At 60.4% G+C, this 17,417-nt stretch overlaps 1 protein-coding gene across 1 annotated transcript in view; it reads right to left on the bottom strand.

Moving 5' to 3' along the window:
• Positions 1-293: 293 nt before the first annotated feature.
• The window catches only part of TSPEAR (thrombospondin type laminin G domain and EAR repeats), a 155,292-nt gene continuing 138,168 nt past the window's right edge, over positions 294-17,417 (bottom strand). The window contains exons 9-12 of the mRNA XM_027041446.2: positions 16,910-17,139; positions 5,163-5,350; positions 3,365-3,466; positions 294-810 (exon numbers count right to left, since the gene is read on the bottom strand). Coding sequence (XP_026897247.1) covers positions 657-810; positions 3,365-3,466; positions 5,163-5,350; positions 16,910-17,139 — 674 coding nt within the window. The 3' untranslated portion in view covers positions 294-656. The remainder of the gene's footprint in view (positions 811-3,364; positions 3,467-5,162; positions 5,351-16,909; positions 17,140-17,417) is intronic.

Below are 17,417 nucleotides of genomic sequence, written 5' to 3'. Positions count from 1 at the left end.
CCCAAGGAGGTGTCCCCAGTGCACCCCGCACGTCCACGAGGCCAGTGCAGTGACCAGGGAGCCGGCCTGCGTGGCTTTGCACGGGGTGGGATGGGGTGGGACCCAGTCCCCGCACCGCTGGTTCCTCCCCGAAACCGACCCCCGCCGCATTCCTGGCTAAACCGGGGCCAGAAGAGGCAGCGAGTCCCTGCAGGGGAGGGGCGCCCTCCGGCTCGGTGACCCGGGACCCGAGGGCACATCCCACCGCGCTGGCCGAGTGAACCGTCCCCCCCACAAACACGCAGACGCCTTCAGGCCTTTGGTAAAGAGCGTCATAAATATATTTCTGTACAGACAGTATACAATAAATAGCCGGTGTGAGATACGTGAATCCGCGTGAAGCCTGTGCCCGCGCCCGGGTGGGCCGGGAGGACCGTGGGGAGGTCCCGCTGGTTCTGAGGTAAAATTTTGTATGAACTTCTCCCTTGAGGCGAACCCCGGGCAGCCCGCCCGGGGTCACAGGGCAGCACCCGACTCCGGCCCGACCGCCCGCGGAGCCCCCAAATCCGCCACGACGGTCACCGGGGCAGAGAGGTGGACGGACGGCCCCCCGGACGAGGGCCAGGGCCTGGAAAGGGCCGGCTTCTCCCAGGGCTCCGGGAGGGGCGCCGGTGCCCTCACCCCGTCCTCAGCTTCAGCACCCGGGAGCGGGGCTCCTTCGCGCTGGAGTAGACGAGGTAGGAACCCGCCGCGGTGCGGAAGGTCTCCCAGTCTCTGCAGCCAAAGGTCGGGAGGCTGTGCACGGCCACGAACCCTTCATACCCCTGCCACCTGCCGGAGACATACCGTCAGCCTGGCCGGCCACAGGCGGGGGGGGGCGAGGTGCGCTGGGCATCCGAGCGGGACCCTCCGGGACCCTCTCCGGGCCTGCTCCTGCCCCTCTGCCCCCACCTGCCCCCCCCCCTCCCCGGGCTGCACAAACTCTCCGCACCACAGTCAGCCTGCAGAGAGGGAAACGGAGGCAAGAAGGGGGACACTGCCCTGTCCCAGACCCCACAGCTCCTCGCATCCATCCCAGATTCTACCCCTGGTCCAGAGTGCCGTGTGGCAGGCACCCCCCTCAACGGGCAGGGGGGATGTGGAGGGGATCCCGGCGGTTCCAGAAGGTTCATTGTAGGGGCTGAGCCAGGGCCTCCCCTACTCCTGGGGTCGGTGTTGACAGTGAGCACGTGCCCTCAAACACATACCTGTCACCACAAGGGCATCACCATCGTGCCGTCTGTTTACAGGGGGCTCTGCAGCCCGGCCCCCTCCCCACTTTGGGCCCCCACACCTGCCCACCATGTGTGGCCATCAGCCGTTCTAGGGTTTGCCCTCCAAACGGGGTTCACTGGCGGTGGCTTCACTTTCTAGGGTGGGGTTCCCACGGCGGGCACCTGGGTCAAAGGGCACCATGGTTTTCATTTGGTATTTGCCCAGAAACTTCCCAGAAAGGCCTGGGCAGGTCCTGTTCTGAGGGGAAAGAAGGGCGGGGCTGTTCCACAAGGGGCGGGGCCTTCAAACAGCCTTTAAAGCTGGGGAGGCACCGTCCTCAGGCTTTGAGAGAGCAGCTCCTAATGTCTGCTCTACTCAGGTTTCTGATTTTCTTCCCGTGATTCCTGTTCGTGCCCTTGCCCATTTTTCCAAATTAAAATTAGCTTTGATTAACCTGTAGGGGTTCCTCTTCCATTAAATGTGTGGTCAAAAGTTTTCTTATTAATTTTTTTTTTTTTTTTTTTTTTTTTTTGAGAGAGAGAGAGAGAGGGAGACACAGAATCCGAAACAGGCTCTGGGCTCTGAGCTGTCAGCACAGAGCCCGACGCGGGGCTCGAACCCACAGACCATGAAATCATGATCCGAGCCTAAGTAAGACACTTAACTGAGCCACCCGGGCGCCCCAATAGTTTTCTTTGTGAATAGGATGCCTTTTCCCCCAGAACCCTGAAGTTTAGGGTATCTTCCCAGCAACCTTGCACAGGCCTTGTTTACAGAGGCGTCGCGCCCTCCTGGGTAAGCTTGCGGTCAAAGTTGTCTTAGCTTTTCTGCTAATATTTCTGTTGTTTACTTGCTTACAGTTAGATTTTTAATCCCTGTAAAGTTTATTTCTGTGTATAATATGCAGCAGGGTATGGCTGTGTTTTCCTCCAGACGGATAGGAAATTATACACAATTACTTATTAAGTAACACATAACACATGCTTTCCTCATTGACTTGAAACACATTTGTCACATTAAATGTTCGTAAATTGCTGGCTTCTCTTCTGGACTATATGCCTTCCCGCCTGCGTGTTTAGTTTTCGCAGAAACCACCTGCTGTGTTTCCATTGTCTGAGGGCCTCCTCCCCTACTGTGTTTTTTCAAAATCTTGGCCACATTTGAAAATTTATTCTTCCACATGAATTTCAAAACTCCTTTGTCATGTTAAAAATTCTACTTTCTAATAAATCAAACAGGCTAAAGAAACTTGGCGATTTTTCTAGTAAGATATAGATGACCCAAATTGTCTGGAGAACAGGTAAAAGAAAAAACTGACTTCACTGATAACCCTGGGAGAAATTGGGCAAGTTGTTCAAGAGACGCTATTGAACGCGAACAAAGCCCCAGTGGCTTTATAAGAGAATTTAAGCCAGGACTGACTGGATGGCTCAGTCAGTTAAGCGTCTGACTTCGGCTCAGGTCATGATCTGACCGTCTGCGGGTTCGAGTCCCGCGTCGGGCTCTGTGCTGACTGCTCAGAGACCGGAGCCTGCTTCGGATTCTGTGTCTCCCTCTCTCTCTGCCCCTCCCCTGCTTGTGCTCTGTCTCTCAAAAATAAATAAAAATGTAAAAAAAAAAAAAAAATTAAAAAAAAAGAATTTAAGCTAACCACAAAGGAAGTAGATACATCTTACTATTTGAACTATCCCAGTCTGGGGGGGCAGGTGGAAAACGTCATGATCAACAGCTGGAGATAGAAAGGGAAACGTCCCAGGTGTTGTGCTCACACAACTCGAAAACCTCCCAGAGGCGACTTCAAGGCAGCGCCCCGGTGCGTGTGTGAGGAAAGGCAGGACATCTGACATGGGGACAGAGCTGCCACAGTCCTGGACGGGAACATTTCACAGAATGAAATATCGCGAACTCTCAAGGCACGGTGTCGGAATACCGTGCCTGCGGCCAGGATCCGAAGGTGGGGGCGTCTGTGTGACCAGCGGGCCACCTGGCTGACCCCGGGGCATGACCCAGACTCGGCCTGCTCTGAGGGGACCCACAGACTGCCCGCCTGTGCCTGGCTGTGGCCGGCACTCACCCCACTGCCAACAAACCCAGGCTGTGTGGAAGGGGGTGGCCCTCGGAGGCTCCTTACCTGTAAATAATACTGTTTACCAGGAAGGTGTTTCCATCGAAGGAGTTTGCGACCACCAGGAAATAATCTTCTCCCACCGAGAAAAACTCCCAGTCCAGAGCGCTGCGGAGACAGGTGAGCAGGCATCAGCGGCAGCCGGCGCTCTGGCTTCCAGCCCGTTCCCCCAGGCGCAGAACCCCGGGCCCACTGCCCACCCAAGACCCAGAGCGATTTCGTCACAAGGCGCGTGGGTCCGTTCTGGGGAGGTGCGAACTGGTCGTTCACTTTAAAAACGTTTTTTGAATTTAAATCATAAAATACAAATGGCATAAAATTTTCATCCCGTCCATTTTTAAGCATACAGTCGAGCAGTGTCAAGTACATTAATAACACTGTCTACCATCGCCACTGTCCGTCTCCGGAAACTTCTCGGGTCCCCAGACTGAGCCTCCGTCCCCATGAAACACTAACCCCGTGCCCCCAGCCCTGGCCCCCACCCTGCTCCCGGTCTCTGAATTGCGAGCTCAAGGGGCCTCGTTTGAGTGGAATCACACCGTTTTTGTCCTTTGGTGACTGGCCTATCTCACTCGCTAAGAAGTCCTCGAGGTCTGCCGTGTGGTGGCCTGTGTCACAGCCCTTTCAAGGCCGGATGACCCTCCACCGTGTGGAGGGACGGTTTGCTTATCCCTCCGTCTGTCCACGGGTGCTTGTCCTGTGCGGTGTGGCCGCGGGTGACGGGCAGGGTGGTGCCCCGGGAGTAGTCGTCCAGAGGCGGCGGGTTCTCGAGTCAAGGCGCGTGGGACTCACGCTGTCTGCACCAGACTCCTAGCAGAGGCCAGCTTTGCTTTAACGCGGTAGAAACGGAGGCGTCCAGCCGTGAGTCCCTGCTGAGCCCCCAGAACGGGTATATCTCTGTCCTCCAGAGCCACACCGTTTGGTCAAGGTGGAGAGACCCACATGTCCACCATCTAGGGGGGGTACACGAAACGGATCCGCCCACGCATAATGGAGTATTCTTCGGCCAGTGCTGACGCACACCGGAGCGTGCGTGAACCCCGAGGAGCACGCTAAGTGACAGCGGCCAGGCACCAAAGGCCACCTCCCATATGACTCCACGTCTTGGAAACATCCAGAATGGGGAACCCCGTGGAGACAGAAAGTAGAGCCTGGTTGCCAGCGTTGGGGTGGGGGCAGGAGGGGCAGCTGAATGGTAGGGGTTCTTCTTGGGGTGCTGGAAACGTTCCAAGTTACCTGGTGGTGGTTGCACATCTCTGTGAATTTAATAAAAATCACTGAATCGCAGCCAAGCAACCAGCCACAGTGTTGGAAAGCGGTGAGAGCCGAGCCCACAAATACAGTAAAACCTTGGTCTGCGAGCGCAGTTCGCCCTGGAAACAGGCTCCTCATCCAAAGCACTTGTATCTCAAAGCACATTTCAAGAACCGCTGGCTCAGCTGGGGTCACGTGACGCCGGGCGTGTGGCAAGACGTCGCGCGTTTGCCAAGTCGAAGCTTATTCGAGACGGTTGCTCGTCGTGCAGACTCGCGATCCAGGTTTTACCGCAGAGGCCACGCAGTCCGTCAGCGGGCCCAGCGGGAGGTTCGCAACGTGTTGAGGAGTGAGGCCACGTCACGCCCCCAGCGGCCGCGCACCGCGCCTCAGGCGGCCGCCGCGTGTGCCCTGGGAGTCTCGCGCGGGGCTCAGAGCCGTGCCGCCTCCGCCGGGTGGGCCCCAGCGGGCAGCGCAGGCAGCCGACGCCTCAGAGCCCCTGGGACGCCGTGCCCTGCCCTTCTAGCCGGCCCCCAGCCTCGAGGCGCACCTGCAGGTGGTGATCTCCTGGAACCTGACGAAGGTCTGCGCGGTGACATTCAGCTCGTAGATGACCGAGTTGATGACGTATGAGTCGTTGCGTGCTTCCATTTCCACGTCGTAGCTGTGACTGTTGGCGACGGCCAGGAAGACCCTCTCTCCGATGTGAAACACCTCCCAGTCCGCGGCGCCGAACGTCTGGGACAGAAAGAGGAGTGCGGGGGGGGGGGGGCGGGCGTGAAGAGAGGCCCTCGGAAGGGTCCCGGCGCGGCCGCGGGGAGACACCCCTAACCCGCAGACGCGGCTGGGGCCCCGCTGCGCTGCAGGCACCAGTCGGGTGGCGGTCCCCGTCTGGCTTCGCTCGCTTTCCCGGCCTCGTCGCCACCACTCCTGTCCTGAGGGTGGGTGCCCAGCTGCACCCACGCCCGAAGAGGTCATCTGTGCAAAGTGCCCCTTAGCCTTCTGAGTCCCCCACTCCCCCATGCGCAATGCTGCCCCTCCGGCTGCTATGACACCTCTTCCAGGGAGCCCTCCCTGCTTCCTCCAGTCCTGGCTCTGACCTCGGGAGCAGCCTCTAGATAGTTGTGTTCCTCACCACACGCTCTCCCTGGCCTGAGGCCTTCTTCGGACCCCGTAGGCAGCCCCGTCCCTGGGCTCCCATGCAGGCTGCTCGTCCACAAATCACTTACAGCCCTCGGGGGTGAGACGCACGTGGCGCAACGGGGCCGGACTTGGACACGAGTGGCGAGCCGTGGAGCCTTTGCCCCGACCTCCAGCTGCACGCGCTGATTTGCACGTGGGGCCCACGAGGAGGAAGTTCATGTCCGGTTTATGGCCAGCATCTCAGGGATTGTGGTGACGCAGGTGGTGCAGGGAAGGAGAGGACCCGGGGCGGGCACAGGGAGAGACCCTTTGGGCGACAGCAAATGGTAGGGGCCGAGGAGAGAGAAAACGTGGTCGCTCCCCGGGGCGGGGTCTGTGGCCGATGGGAGAGCACGTCAACGCCCAGGGGAGCCTGAACCACAGCAAGTGCAGGCTGCCTGGCCTTCAGTTCCCATGTCCGCAGGAAGGGGGTTCTGTTGACCCCATCTGTCCCCACGGGCTGGTGAGAGCTGCAGAAACTCTCCAGTGGCACACTTTGCATTGAGGTTGTCTTTAAAAGTTTGCCTCCAGGGGCACCTGGGGGGCTCAGTTGGTTAAGTGTCCAACTTCAGCTCAGGTCACGATCTCATGGTTCATGGGTTCAAGCCCCACGTCAGGGCTGACAGCTCAGAGCCTGGAGCCTGCTTTGGATTCTGTCTCTCTCTGTCTCTCTTTGCCCCTCCCCTGCTTGTGCTCTGTTTCTCTCTCTCAAAAGTAAACATTAAAAAAAAATTTTTTTTTGAAGTTTGCCTCCTGACTTTCAGCTTCTGATGGTGGCAGAGGGCTGCCTGTTAGACTGACCCCTGCCGAAAGCAACTGTAAACACGACTGTGCATGCAACTATCGGAAGGTTCTGGAGGGTGGCCAAGGGCAGGCAGAAACCGGAGGGGCCGTGACCCTTGAACAAAGGGAATCACATGCACAAGGTGTGTGCTTGTCTGACTTTTCCTCTGAGGACTGTCCTTGTCCCACCGCACGTGGGCATTGCACTCGGGTGGGTGCAGCAGGCTGACTGGCTGGGGTTCTTGAGGGGAGAGTCTGGAGTTCCCAGAGTGTCTAGAGACAGAAGGGGAATATCCGAGAGAGGAGGGAGGCACAGAAGGGGGAGCCCTGATGTCTCCCCGTTAACCTCTCTCAAGTCCTTGTCTGGCTCCCGAACTGCACACATGGGGCGAGTTTCCCGGGACCCACAAACAACAGGCGAGAGGCCAGAAGCGTAAGCAGAAGGCAAGCGTGACCCCTGATCAAGAGACAATACTGGACAGAAATGTACCAACGGTGCCAATACTGAAGCTGCACAAGCCACGATGACTCTGATGAGAGTGTAGGGAAAAGGGCTGGGACGGGGAGCCACCCGGCCGGCCGTCCAGAGGGTGTCAGGGAGCCAGAAGGGAGACCCCTGGCGGTTACCCAAACTGAAACACACAAAGGGGATGGTAACAAACATGAACAGAACGGGGATAATGCAATGCGATCAATGCACATACAGCTGGACCTTCCAGAAGGAAAAGAGAACGAGGCAGAAGAAAACATTTAAATCAAAATCTTCCCACATTTGATTAAAAACACCAAACCACAGATCCAAGATCAGAGACCCAACGCAGAATAAACACAAAAATCCACGCCCAGACACGTGGTGCTCAAATCACTGAAACAGAAGACAAGGCGAGAACCTCAAAGGCAGCGGGAGAAGACACATTCGCTACATCAGCGCAGGGACGGCCGTGCCTGTGACCCCGGACTTCTCACTGGAGACCAGGGGTGCTCAGCGTCAAAGGAGAAACATCCTCAAAGTGTGTGAGCTCTGAATTCTAAAACTGGTGAGATTATCCTTCACAAATGAAAGTGAAATGAAGCTCTTTTCAGACAGAAGTGACAATGATTGCTAGCAGCCCTGCTTTGCAGGAAAAGCTAGAGGCCACTGCCAGGGCTGAGGGCGGACCCTGCCGGGCCGAGCCAGGGTCTGCCGCGCTGAGCCAGGGTCTGCCGCACAGATGCTCAAGGGCGCTGGAAGGTGAGCTCTGGGCGTATACAGACAGCTGAGCGTTCACAGCAAAATACTGACAGATCCCAGGCGTCTAAAGCAAGCACACACAGCACACACATGTACACATGCACATACACGTGCACGCACACACATGCATGCACGCGCTTGCACACATGTACACACACGTGCACACACACGTTGCACAGCAGCCTGACACACAGGTAGGGATAACATTATATTGTCACAAGGCTATTACTCCTACGTTGTCAATAGTGAAAAGGCGTGTTGGTGGCATAGTGGTGAGCACAGCTGTCTTTCAATAATGAAAAGGCAAAAAAAAAAAAATTAAAATAAGGACAAAAGACATTTCCCAAAAGAAAGTACAGAAAGCCAATAAATGCATGGACACACGCCCCCTATCTTGAGTCCTCAGGGAATTAACAACTTTAAACCACACAGAGACATCACTTCGCACCCAATGTGTAAAAATGCTGACAAAAGCAAACGTTTTCTCCTCATCTGGAATCTTGCGTGGGGCCGTGGTGGAGCCCAGAGGAGGCGCTCGGCGTGTTCTGGGTGCACCTGCCTGGCGGCAGGGGGTAGTGGGGAGCTGTGTGTGTGTGTGTGGGGGGCAGAAAGCGTGGGGGGGGGCCTGTGAGAATGAAGCGTGGTGGAAGGCAGAGGGTCCGTTCCTTCCTTCCAAGACTAACTTTCAGCTTTTCCGGCCACCGAGAAAGCTGGAACAGGACAATAGATCCAGGATCTGTGTCCACAGGCACCTCGGAAGCAAGAAAAAGATTTGTCTTCGGTGCTTTGGGTCAGTGTCTGAGGCACGTTGCTGGGGAACCCCTGCAGCGTGCTAAGGATGGGAGGTCACCTCCACACATCCTGCTGGCCGCCGCGGCCCCGGACACAGGGACACTCCTCGTGTTTGGGCAACAGTTGGCTCTTAGCACCGTCCCCGCCCTGCACATTTTGGGGCTGTGCTCAGGGCCGGGGTCTAGGGGGATTCCTTTGTGTGGACTAGGACCGAGCCCAGGGGCGAGGGGATGCCCAAAGCCACGCAGCGGGCAGGCTGGGGACCGGGCTGCTCCCCTGGGGACACTGCGTCCGGCCGGGGGGCGGGTCCCAGATTGTCCTGGCTGGGCTGGAGCTGGCCGTACGGCAGGAGCGTGCCTGTGACCCGCCACCGCGTCCCTCCCTGGCTACACAATGCCCAGCGAGGCCTCACGCGCCTGCCCCTCCTTGGCACGTCTGTCACTTTGCCCACGTGCAGATTCGGGATGTGCTGCCCCGTCCCCCGTCAGCCTCAGAGCCGAGCCAACCCCAGCCGCGGGACAAAGAACAAACTCTGGCCTGACGTGGCGGCATTCTCTCCATGCCCAGCAGAGGGCGCCATTGCCTGCCGTGACCCAGCCAACAGGGCCCTGACAGAGGACAGGCCTCGCCCTGCTTGGGCTCCCAGTTCTGCTGCTCTAGAAACGGGTCCGGACCTGTCCTGAGGAGCAGAAACAGGCGAGTTTCGGCTAAAAGAATAAGAGCCACAAGGGCAAGGACAAGGGGCCAGGACACCTGGCAGTCCCTGCCTCCCTGTGGGGGCCAGGAGCCGGGCTAAAGCTTTCTTGGATGAGCTTGTCCTGTCGTGGCTGTGGCTCCACGAGGTGGCACGATTTCCGTCCCCTGGGGCCACCTCACAACATCTGAGGAGGCCCATGGAGTCTTCAGTCCCGTCCTCTCTGTGACACCTGCTCAGGACCCACGCGTGCAGAGTTCCACCTGCGGCTCCGTGACTTTCCAGAAACGGAACGGGAGTCATCAGAACATCACACGCTCCCCCAGCCCTGTGCTGAAGAAGCCACGTCACTGGGAAACTAACACTTGCAAACGCACAGGCTTGCACACACACCTGCACACACAGACATGCACCTGTGCACACACATGCACCTTGTACAAACATGCACACACACGCACCTGTATACACACATGCACGTGCCTGCGTGCACGCGGATGCACACACGTGTGTAGGCACATACACACCCGCGCACACTCACATACACGAGACATGCACACGCACCCATGCACACACGTGCGCATATCTGCACGCACACATGCGCTTGGGCCCACCCTTGCAGTACAAGCGGCCGGGAGCTGCTCTGAGGACGGGATCTCCCCAGTCGCCACGGCTTCCTTCCAGCTCCAACCTACGTGACCCTCGGCCTGCTCACCTGTCTTCAGTCCCAGCATGGAGGGGCTGCGGGAGGCTCTGGGAGCACAGGGAGAAGAGGTCCCGGGGGAGGAGGAAGGACGAGGTGTGTCTCGTGGCAGTAAGGCACGGGGGAGCACTCAGGTGTGCGTGGTTTCGAGGCTCTCGTCCGCACGCCCACCGCCCTGGGGCGCCTGCCACGGCGAGTACGGGGGTGCCTCATCCAATCTGCATTTCAGATAAACAATGAGTTTTCAGTCTATGTGTATCCCATGCACGACTTGGGACATGATTTTACGAGAAATTATTCATTGTTTACCTGGAATTCGAACTGAACGAGGCATCCTGTATTTCATCTGGGCGGAGGGTGGCAGAGGCCCACACGAGGTCTCCCCGATCATGGCCGTTGGCCGTCAGCGACCCCTCCTCCCCGCACGGGGCTGCCAGCGGCCCTCACAGAACAGGGCCAACACCCTCGCCCTGGGCCGGAGGCCGGGCTCCCGTGGCTCAGAAGTGAGAGTGGGGAGAGTCTCTACCTGGGGCTGCACCAGCCTGGGCACGGGGTGTATGGGCCTGGGGCCCGATGTCAGGCAGCTCCTGGATTCTAGGCACGTTAGGGACTCATCAGAGAGAGAAGAAGAACTTCCCACATCAAACAGCTCTGCCAAACCCTGCCTGGCACCCAGCGAGGTAGCCAGGCACCTGCTGGGCTGGGCGGGCCCCTCCCTCCCTCCTTCTGAGTGGAAATCCCCCAGTGCCCTGTCCCAACAGCCCCCAGCACGCAGCCTGGCGGGCTGCCCACGCACCTCACGGGGATAATGGCGCTTCTGGGGGACTCGGCAGCCAGGTGTACCTGGAGCCCCTGACAACCTCCCTCCAGGGTGGGTGGGCTCCTGGGAAGGAGAGGATCAGCTACTGGGCCAGGAGGCCCTTGGGTTCTGGCTTTGGGGAGCAAAGAATCGAGGTCAGGGGGTGCCTGGGGTGCAGGACGGGAGGTGGGGTGAGCTGCCAGGGGCACACAGGCAGCTCCCCCAAAGGGTCCCGGGGGGACGCTGCTGTCCTCGTGGCATGCAGGTGGCCGAAGTGGGCGAGGGTCCCATCCCCCAGGCTGCCTGGCCGCAGAAGTCACCAGGAGGAAGCCCCCTCCCAGGGCTGTCCGGCGCACCGACCACCGAGGGGGACTCTTATGCGACCCTCCCCTCGGTAGGGCTCTGAACCCAACGTGCTGGCCTGTCTTCCAGTTCCTTCCTGGCCCTTTACATTCCTGGTGGAAGCTACGTTTCTGACAAACAACGCCCCCGGCCCCACACACCCGCTGATAACCAGCCTGCCTCCCCCCCCCCCTCCCCCGACAACCTGTTTCCCCACATCCACACCCTGACTTGGTCAGCCGCTCGCCTCTCCCCTCCATTCTGGGTCCACACCGGGTGACCTGGGCCCAGGCCCCACAGCTAGAGGCGGGGTTTCCCATGGGTGGGGTTCATTCCTTCCCGGACACCCCCAGCTCTGGCCTTCTTTGATCTAAGCCGATGGGCCAAAGTCATTGGAGCTTTGGACTCTGCCAGCTGAAGGAAGGTTCTAGAACTCCTGGTGGGAGAGGTGGGGAGACATAGGGGGTGAGGCTGAGGAATGCGCCCCAGGTGAGCCACAAACCCTGCAGCCCTGGGATGCCCCCGGCTCCCTCCCAGCACATCTGTGTGCACAGCCACTGCTCAAACGCCCCCCTGCCCCCCACAGCACCCCATGTCTGGCTGGTGCCTCCAGAAAGGGCCTCCTCGAGGTCAGCACCTCTCCACGTGCGCACGCCTTCAAAGCACCCAACCTTGCCCGCTTCAAAGCTCACGGTCACAAAAGACGTTACAAACTGCAAACCAAATCATAAACACACGAAGGCATCACCAGGACCTAAAAGGACTTAAACGTGATGTGAAAAATGTTGGCAAAACATGAAAGTGGGATTTTGTGGGTTTGAGGTGTGGTCGAGGCATAAGGCGGTGTGGCATGCGGGAGAAGGCCTCTGGGCCGGGCGCAGGGCTGCTGTCGCCCGTCGGGCCGGGTGGTGGCGGTGCCCCCAGAGCTCTGGCTGCTGGGACAGCTCCAGCCTGGGCACAGGCTGGTGCTGGCTCTCAGATGCCGCCCGAAAATGCAGCGTGGCCGCCCCCCACCTCCCGGGCCGGCTTGTTCACCACCGCCCGTGTCGCTGAGGACAGACTCCTGCAACCCCAGCCCGGGAGTGCCTCCCACCTGCCTTCTAAGACCCTGGGGAGTCTGCTCGGCAGAGTTCAGCACCTGTCCCGACCCTGTTGTGATAGGGGGATGGGGCGCACACACAGGCAGGGCGAGGAGACACGCATCCCCAGGGGCCCCTTCCAGGCTCCACACCAGCGACGGGGCCTCGTCTGCGTGCACTGGCTCTCGCACGTACCAGCCGTGTCCCCCACTGGGTCCCCTCACTTCCCAGCCTCAGTTTTCTCAGCTGTGAAATGGGTCTGAGGTGGAATCAGGAGCCAGTAAATGCAGCTGCAGACCTCCCTTCAAATATCTCTGTAAATGGCAAAAAGGCTTTTCAAAAGGGGAAGCAAGAAAGGTGGCCCTCAGCGGAAATCCCAGAGTGGCTGCATGAGGCTGCCAGCAAGGGGGAAAACCGTGTCCCAAGCACAGGGCGGGCCTCCACGCCACCTGGTCCTGCCTGTTGGGGAGCCCCAGGCTGCCCGCGCCCGGCCTGGGCACCTGGAGACAGAGCTGCCCCTGCCTGGGGGCTGCGGCTGCCTGTCCCCTTAGGGGGTCCTGCGGAGACCCCTCCGATTCCTGCGAGCAGTGCAGGCATGGGCTCTTCACACCCCACTGCAGCTCTAGGATGAAGACAGGGGGCCCCAGCCTCCTTCCACCTCCCCTTGCCCTTGGCCCCCTACCGACGAGCCCCAAGAGATGCACTCAGTGTCGGACCCCAGACTTTGTCCACAGGATGGCTCTAGAATCCAGACATCACTGTTCGCATTTCTAGCGCGCTGGCCATGCCCCGAAGTCACTCTGGCAGAGCCTGGGGCCAGGCTGAGCTCACGCCCTGCCCGGGGGTTTCAGTGGTGGGAGGAGCTCCGGGCCAGCCCTGGGGACCGTCCCCACGTGCAGTCTGAACGGTGACGGCTCTGCCTATGGCTTCCTGCACACGTGCCCCGGAGGGCTGCCCATCGTGGCTGTTCAACAAGATGCTGGTTGCTGCTTCTTCCGGAATGCATCCCTGCTTCCCTCTTTTTCCTTCTTGGGGAAGGAGACCCCATCTCTGCACACGACCATGTCTTCCAGCCTCTCGCCGCACCCCCTCCCCAGCCCCCCACCTCGGGAGCCGCTCCCTCCTGCCCTGCGGATGCCGCACCTGCGACGCCGTCCCGGGGAATCTACCCGCGTGGTCACTCCTGCATCCCGTTCAGCCCACCTGCACGGAGTCCTGCTTCCCTAACCTCCCACCTGTGCCATCTGGGCACTGGTTCCCATTCTGGAACTTTCCTTCACCACCATCTTTGGTTGGAGCCACCAGTTGTGATTCTGATCTCCTGTGTTGGGGGTGACTCCCACGGGGCACACCTCCAGGACAGCACCTTCCTCTACTTTTCCCAGTGTCCCATGCAGCTACGCCAGCTCATGTGACCAGTGCCGGCCAGTGGGGCCTTCCCGCCTCTCCTGGCCGTGGTCAAGGCTCCGACGGTGCAGACATGTGGCAGCGGAGAGCCGGGAACCTCACAGTGCTTCACCTGGTGAGGACTAACCTTCGGTGGCAGGAAGCCACTGACATTTGTGGCACCCTGTGCCCCTCCTCCTGCACAAAGTGCAGCCAACAGAATCCAGGCTGAGTGGTCTCCCCAGGATCACAGAGGGCAGACTCTGGGCCAGGGCGCACGGCTACGGGTGAGAAACTGGGAAAGTGTCCTAGGATCTTTCCTGCGACGCCCGCGAATTTCCTCACACAGTCAGACCCGCGTGATCCGGTCTCCGGGGCCAGCGCCCCCTCCGAGGGCGTGTTCCCGGGTCTCGGGGATCCCCTCTGATGGCCCCGTTGCTCTCTTCCCCACCATCACTCCTTCTGGATCTCCCGGCTGGATCCTCTCTGTCTCAGCTTCTGGTTCTGCATTCTAGAAGTTTCCCCGACCTTGATTTTCCAGTCACGTTAACAATGCGATGCTAGCAACTGTACTTGTGATTCCTCAGAGCTCTGTGCTGACTTTATAAATGTAATACCTTCTTGAACACCTCTGCAGATCAGTATAATTTTTAAAACCCCCTTGTGTCCCACAGCCAGCCTGGTCTCCAGCATGGACGTACGTGCTGTTTTAGCTACCAGCTCGTGTGATCGGGTCAAACCCCGGGAGGCCCCAGCCGTCGGCTTGGAGGTGATGGTGAGGATGGTCGGTGCTGGGCTGTGCTCCGGGAGCCGGGCCCCCTGGTCGTGGCCCCGGATGAGGAGCCAAGACAACGAACACCCTCTAACTTGGCCTTTTTTCAGATGCAGGAGGTTTAGGGTCAAGGTGTAGGTGGGCATTGGTGAAAATCTCCAAACTGCACCCCCAAGCCAGGCAGAAACCTGGAAACAAGCTTCCTGAATCTTCCTCCAGAATAAAGCCTTCAGTTCCTGCGGTCGCCCCTCGTGTGGGCTACAGATGTGCGAGCACCCGGAACCCCACCTCAGGCTGGGCGCGCTCACGGTAGGACATCCACGCGACCCGGTGACACGGAGGAAGCGTAGAGCCCACGGACTTTCCACACGAGCTGCGTCAGCCTGTCGCCTTTCACAGCTGCTCAGTGCCACATGCTCATTCCCAGCCACCGTCCCCGCGTGTCTGGGCCTCCTGGGGATTCCTGATTTTGCCACTGTGGAGGCCCGCTTCCCTGGCCGTCCGGCCCCAGACGCCCCAGCGGAGGCCCCAGACGCTCCCGGGTCTTTAGTCTCAAAGGCCTGGCGTCTAGGTCCACGTGGGCCCTGACAGGCAGACCCCAGGCCAGCCCGCTGCGGGATGCTCTTCAAACTGGTGTGCACACACCCAGGCCCGTTGCTGGGGCCAGCCCCACCCCAGGCCGTCCAAGCTGTTTTCCGGGTCCTGGCGTTCACAAGGCATCACAGCGATGGCGGATGCCACATAAGGAGCGCGTGCTCGAGGACCCTGTCCTACGCCGAATGGAGTAAGAGCAAGCACCACACTGCCCGGGCTCCCATCCAGAGCTGCGGCTCCGGCAGGAGCGAGTCCTGGGACCCCCGTGCCTCAGTTTCCCCAGCTGTACAGGGAGACTGGGACAGCACTTAGCTCACAGCGTGGCTGTGAGGACTGAGTGGGAGGAGGCGGGCGAAGCTCCTGGTCTGGGTGCTTTGCGTGGTTACTGCTCGGCTAGCAGCAGCCGCCGACGCGGCTCAGCCCGCTCAGCCCCTCTGGCCGTTACGAAGGCGCGTGGCTGCAAAGGAATCGTGCCCACCCCGGTCCCACTTCTCCCCGGGGCACCCCATCTCAGGAACCAGCAGCCCCAGCAATGACCACCCCCCTGCTGGGAAACTCGGGGTCGGGCCGGCTCCCCGCTCACGCCCACACCCTCTGGGGCAATGTCAGCGCTCGGGGACCCGGCTGCCCCTCCTGCAGCTGTCCTCGCCCTCTGGGGCTTGTCCTAACGTCGCTGGGACGCGGTGCCCTGGCTGGGATTTGGGGGGGCTGCAGCGTGAGCCCCCCAAGCGGGCGGTGGACAGCGCCTCGGCCTCCAGCTGGCCGGCCGTGACCGGTGCAAGCCCAGCCCGGCGGCGGGAACAAACAGGAACTGGCTCGAGCTGCTGTCCGCGAGCCCCGGCTGTGTCCTCGCCGCAGGCTCCTCTGAGCGCTCCACCTCCCTATGCTACCCCTCCACCGCCCCGCAGAGGAGCCTGAAACATTGAACTTCATCTTTCCTCCCGTGCGTTTGAGGCCCACCCCATGTGCCACCTCCAGGCTTGTCCTAGATGGGACAGCGTGTGTGGAATGTTCTAGACTGCCTTCGGTCACTACAGCCTCTCTGCACGGCTGCTGTTCTCAAGGTAGGCGCTGCTTAGCAAAGCCCGCCTGCCCTTCCCAGTTCCCCGCAGAGCCGAAGGGAGGGTGGGTTCTGTGTGTTCCCGTGTTCCCTCCTCTGTCCTGTGACCACCGGCCCCAGGCTGTGGGCACCGCCCACACAGGACGCCTCGCTGGGACGTCCAATGCCAAAGGAGCCACCACCCCAAGGCTCAGAGGGCCCTCGAAGCATTTCTCCCGGGCGGATGAGGGGACAGATAAACCAGAAAAGGAATGTTCCAGAAGGATCCAGGGAGGAAGGAGTCACACTGGTGGTGCATCCTCTCCACCATTCCTGGAGGTAGACAGGGAGTCCCCACGGCTCCACCAGGAAAACAGATGGGCAGCCAGTTCCAGCCCTGAGACTGAGACAGTGGCCCCCCACGCCCCCGCCCCCCGCCAACACCTGTGTTTCCTCTCCATGATCCTCTGCCACGAGCGGGTAGCCCAGGAGCCTGGAACCATCTACGGGACACTCGTGGTCTGAGGGAGAAGTGGGCAGTGCTGCCCCGTCCCTCACCCCCAGGCGGGCCCGGGGCCGCGGCTCAGCTGCCCCAGGACAGGAGCCTGGCGCCCCCACAAAGGCGATTCGGGGGACATGAGGGCCCCCGAGCACCCGGCGCTGCCCGGGGGAGCTCCGTGCCGGAGGGAGGGCAGGCCAGGGGCCCTCCCACCACACGTTAGGGCCCCCCAGGCCCTACTCGGGGTAACAGGCTGCTGCAGGCAACACGAGCTCAGCCTGAGCCCTGTGGGGGAGGTGCCTGGGTGAAGAGGGTCTGGGGTGGGGGGTCCCGGCTCCAGCCGCCACACTGCAGTGCCACGCGGCCCGGCAGGGGTGAGACACGGGCCTCCCGCCGGCTCCTTACCAGGAAGGCCTGGAACAGCTGGAAGGAGCCAAGGAGCCAGACGTACAGGTGGGAGTGCACCTTGGTGGACGTGCCGTTGAAGGCGTTGGCCACCGCCAGGAAGGAGTAGGGCCCCACGGTGAAGAACTCCCAGTCGTAGGCGCCCGAGGTGGCAATGGTCTGGTTGGCCTCGAAGAGTCGGGTCCTCGGGTTCCACTTGTAGATGACGCTGTCGATGTTGTGGTTATCACCTGCCACCAAGCAGCCGCGTTGGCGGGGAAGGGGGGGGGAGGCGGACTTCCGAAGCCTCACGGCGGCCGTGGCAGAGCCCTGGCCCGCCCTGGCCCTGCCCCAGGCCGGAGGGAGGGGTCTGTCCTGTGCACCGAGGCCTCTGGCCGCCGGGCACCTTCCCTGCTCACCCCGCACTCCCTGCCCCTGTGCCCAGAGGAAGGCCCTCCCTGGGTCTCCGCCTTTGAGGGCTCCAGACCTGCTGCCCCGCAGCCCTCTGTCTTGGAGATGGGGCCCCAAC

This window comes from Acinonyx jubatus, chromosome C2, assembly GCF_027475565.1.
Source record: "Acinonyx jubatus isolate Ajub_Pintada_27869175 chromosome C2, VMU_Ajub_asm_v1.0, whole genome shotgun sequence".
NCBI lineage: Eukaryota > Metazoa > Chordata > Mammalia > Carnivora > Felidae > Acinonyx > Acinonyx jubatus.
This window is presented reverse-complemented; position numbering and strand designations above follow the sequence as displayed.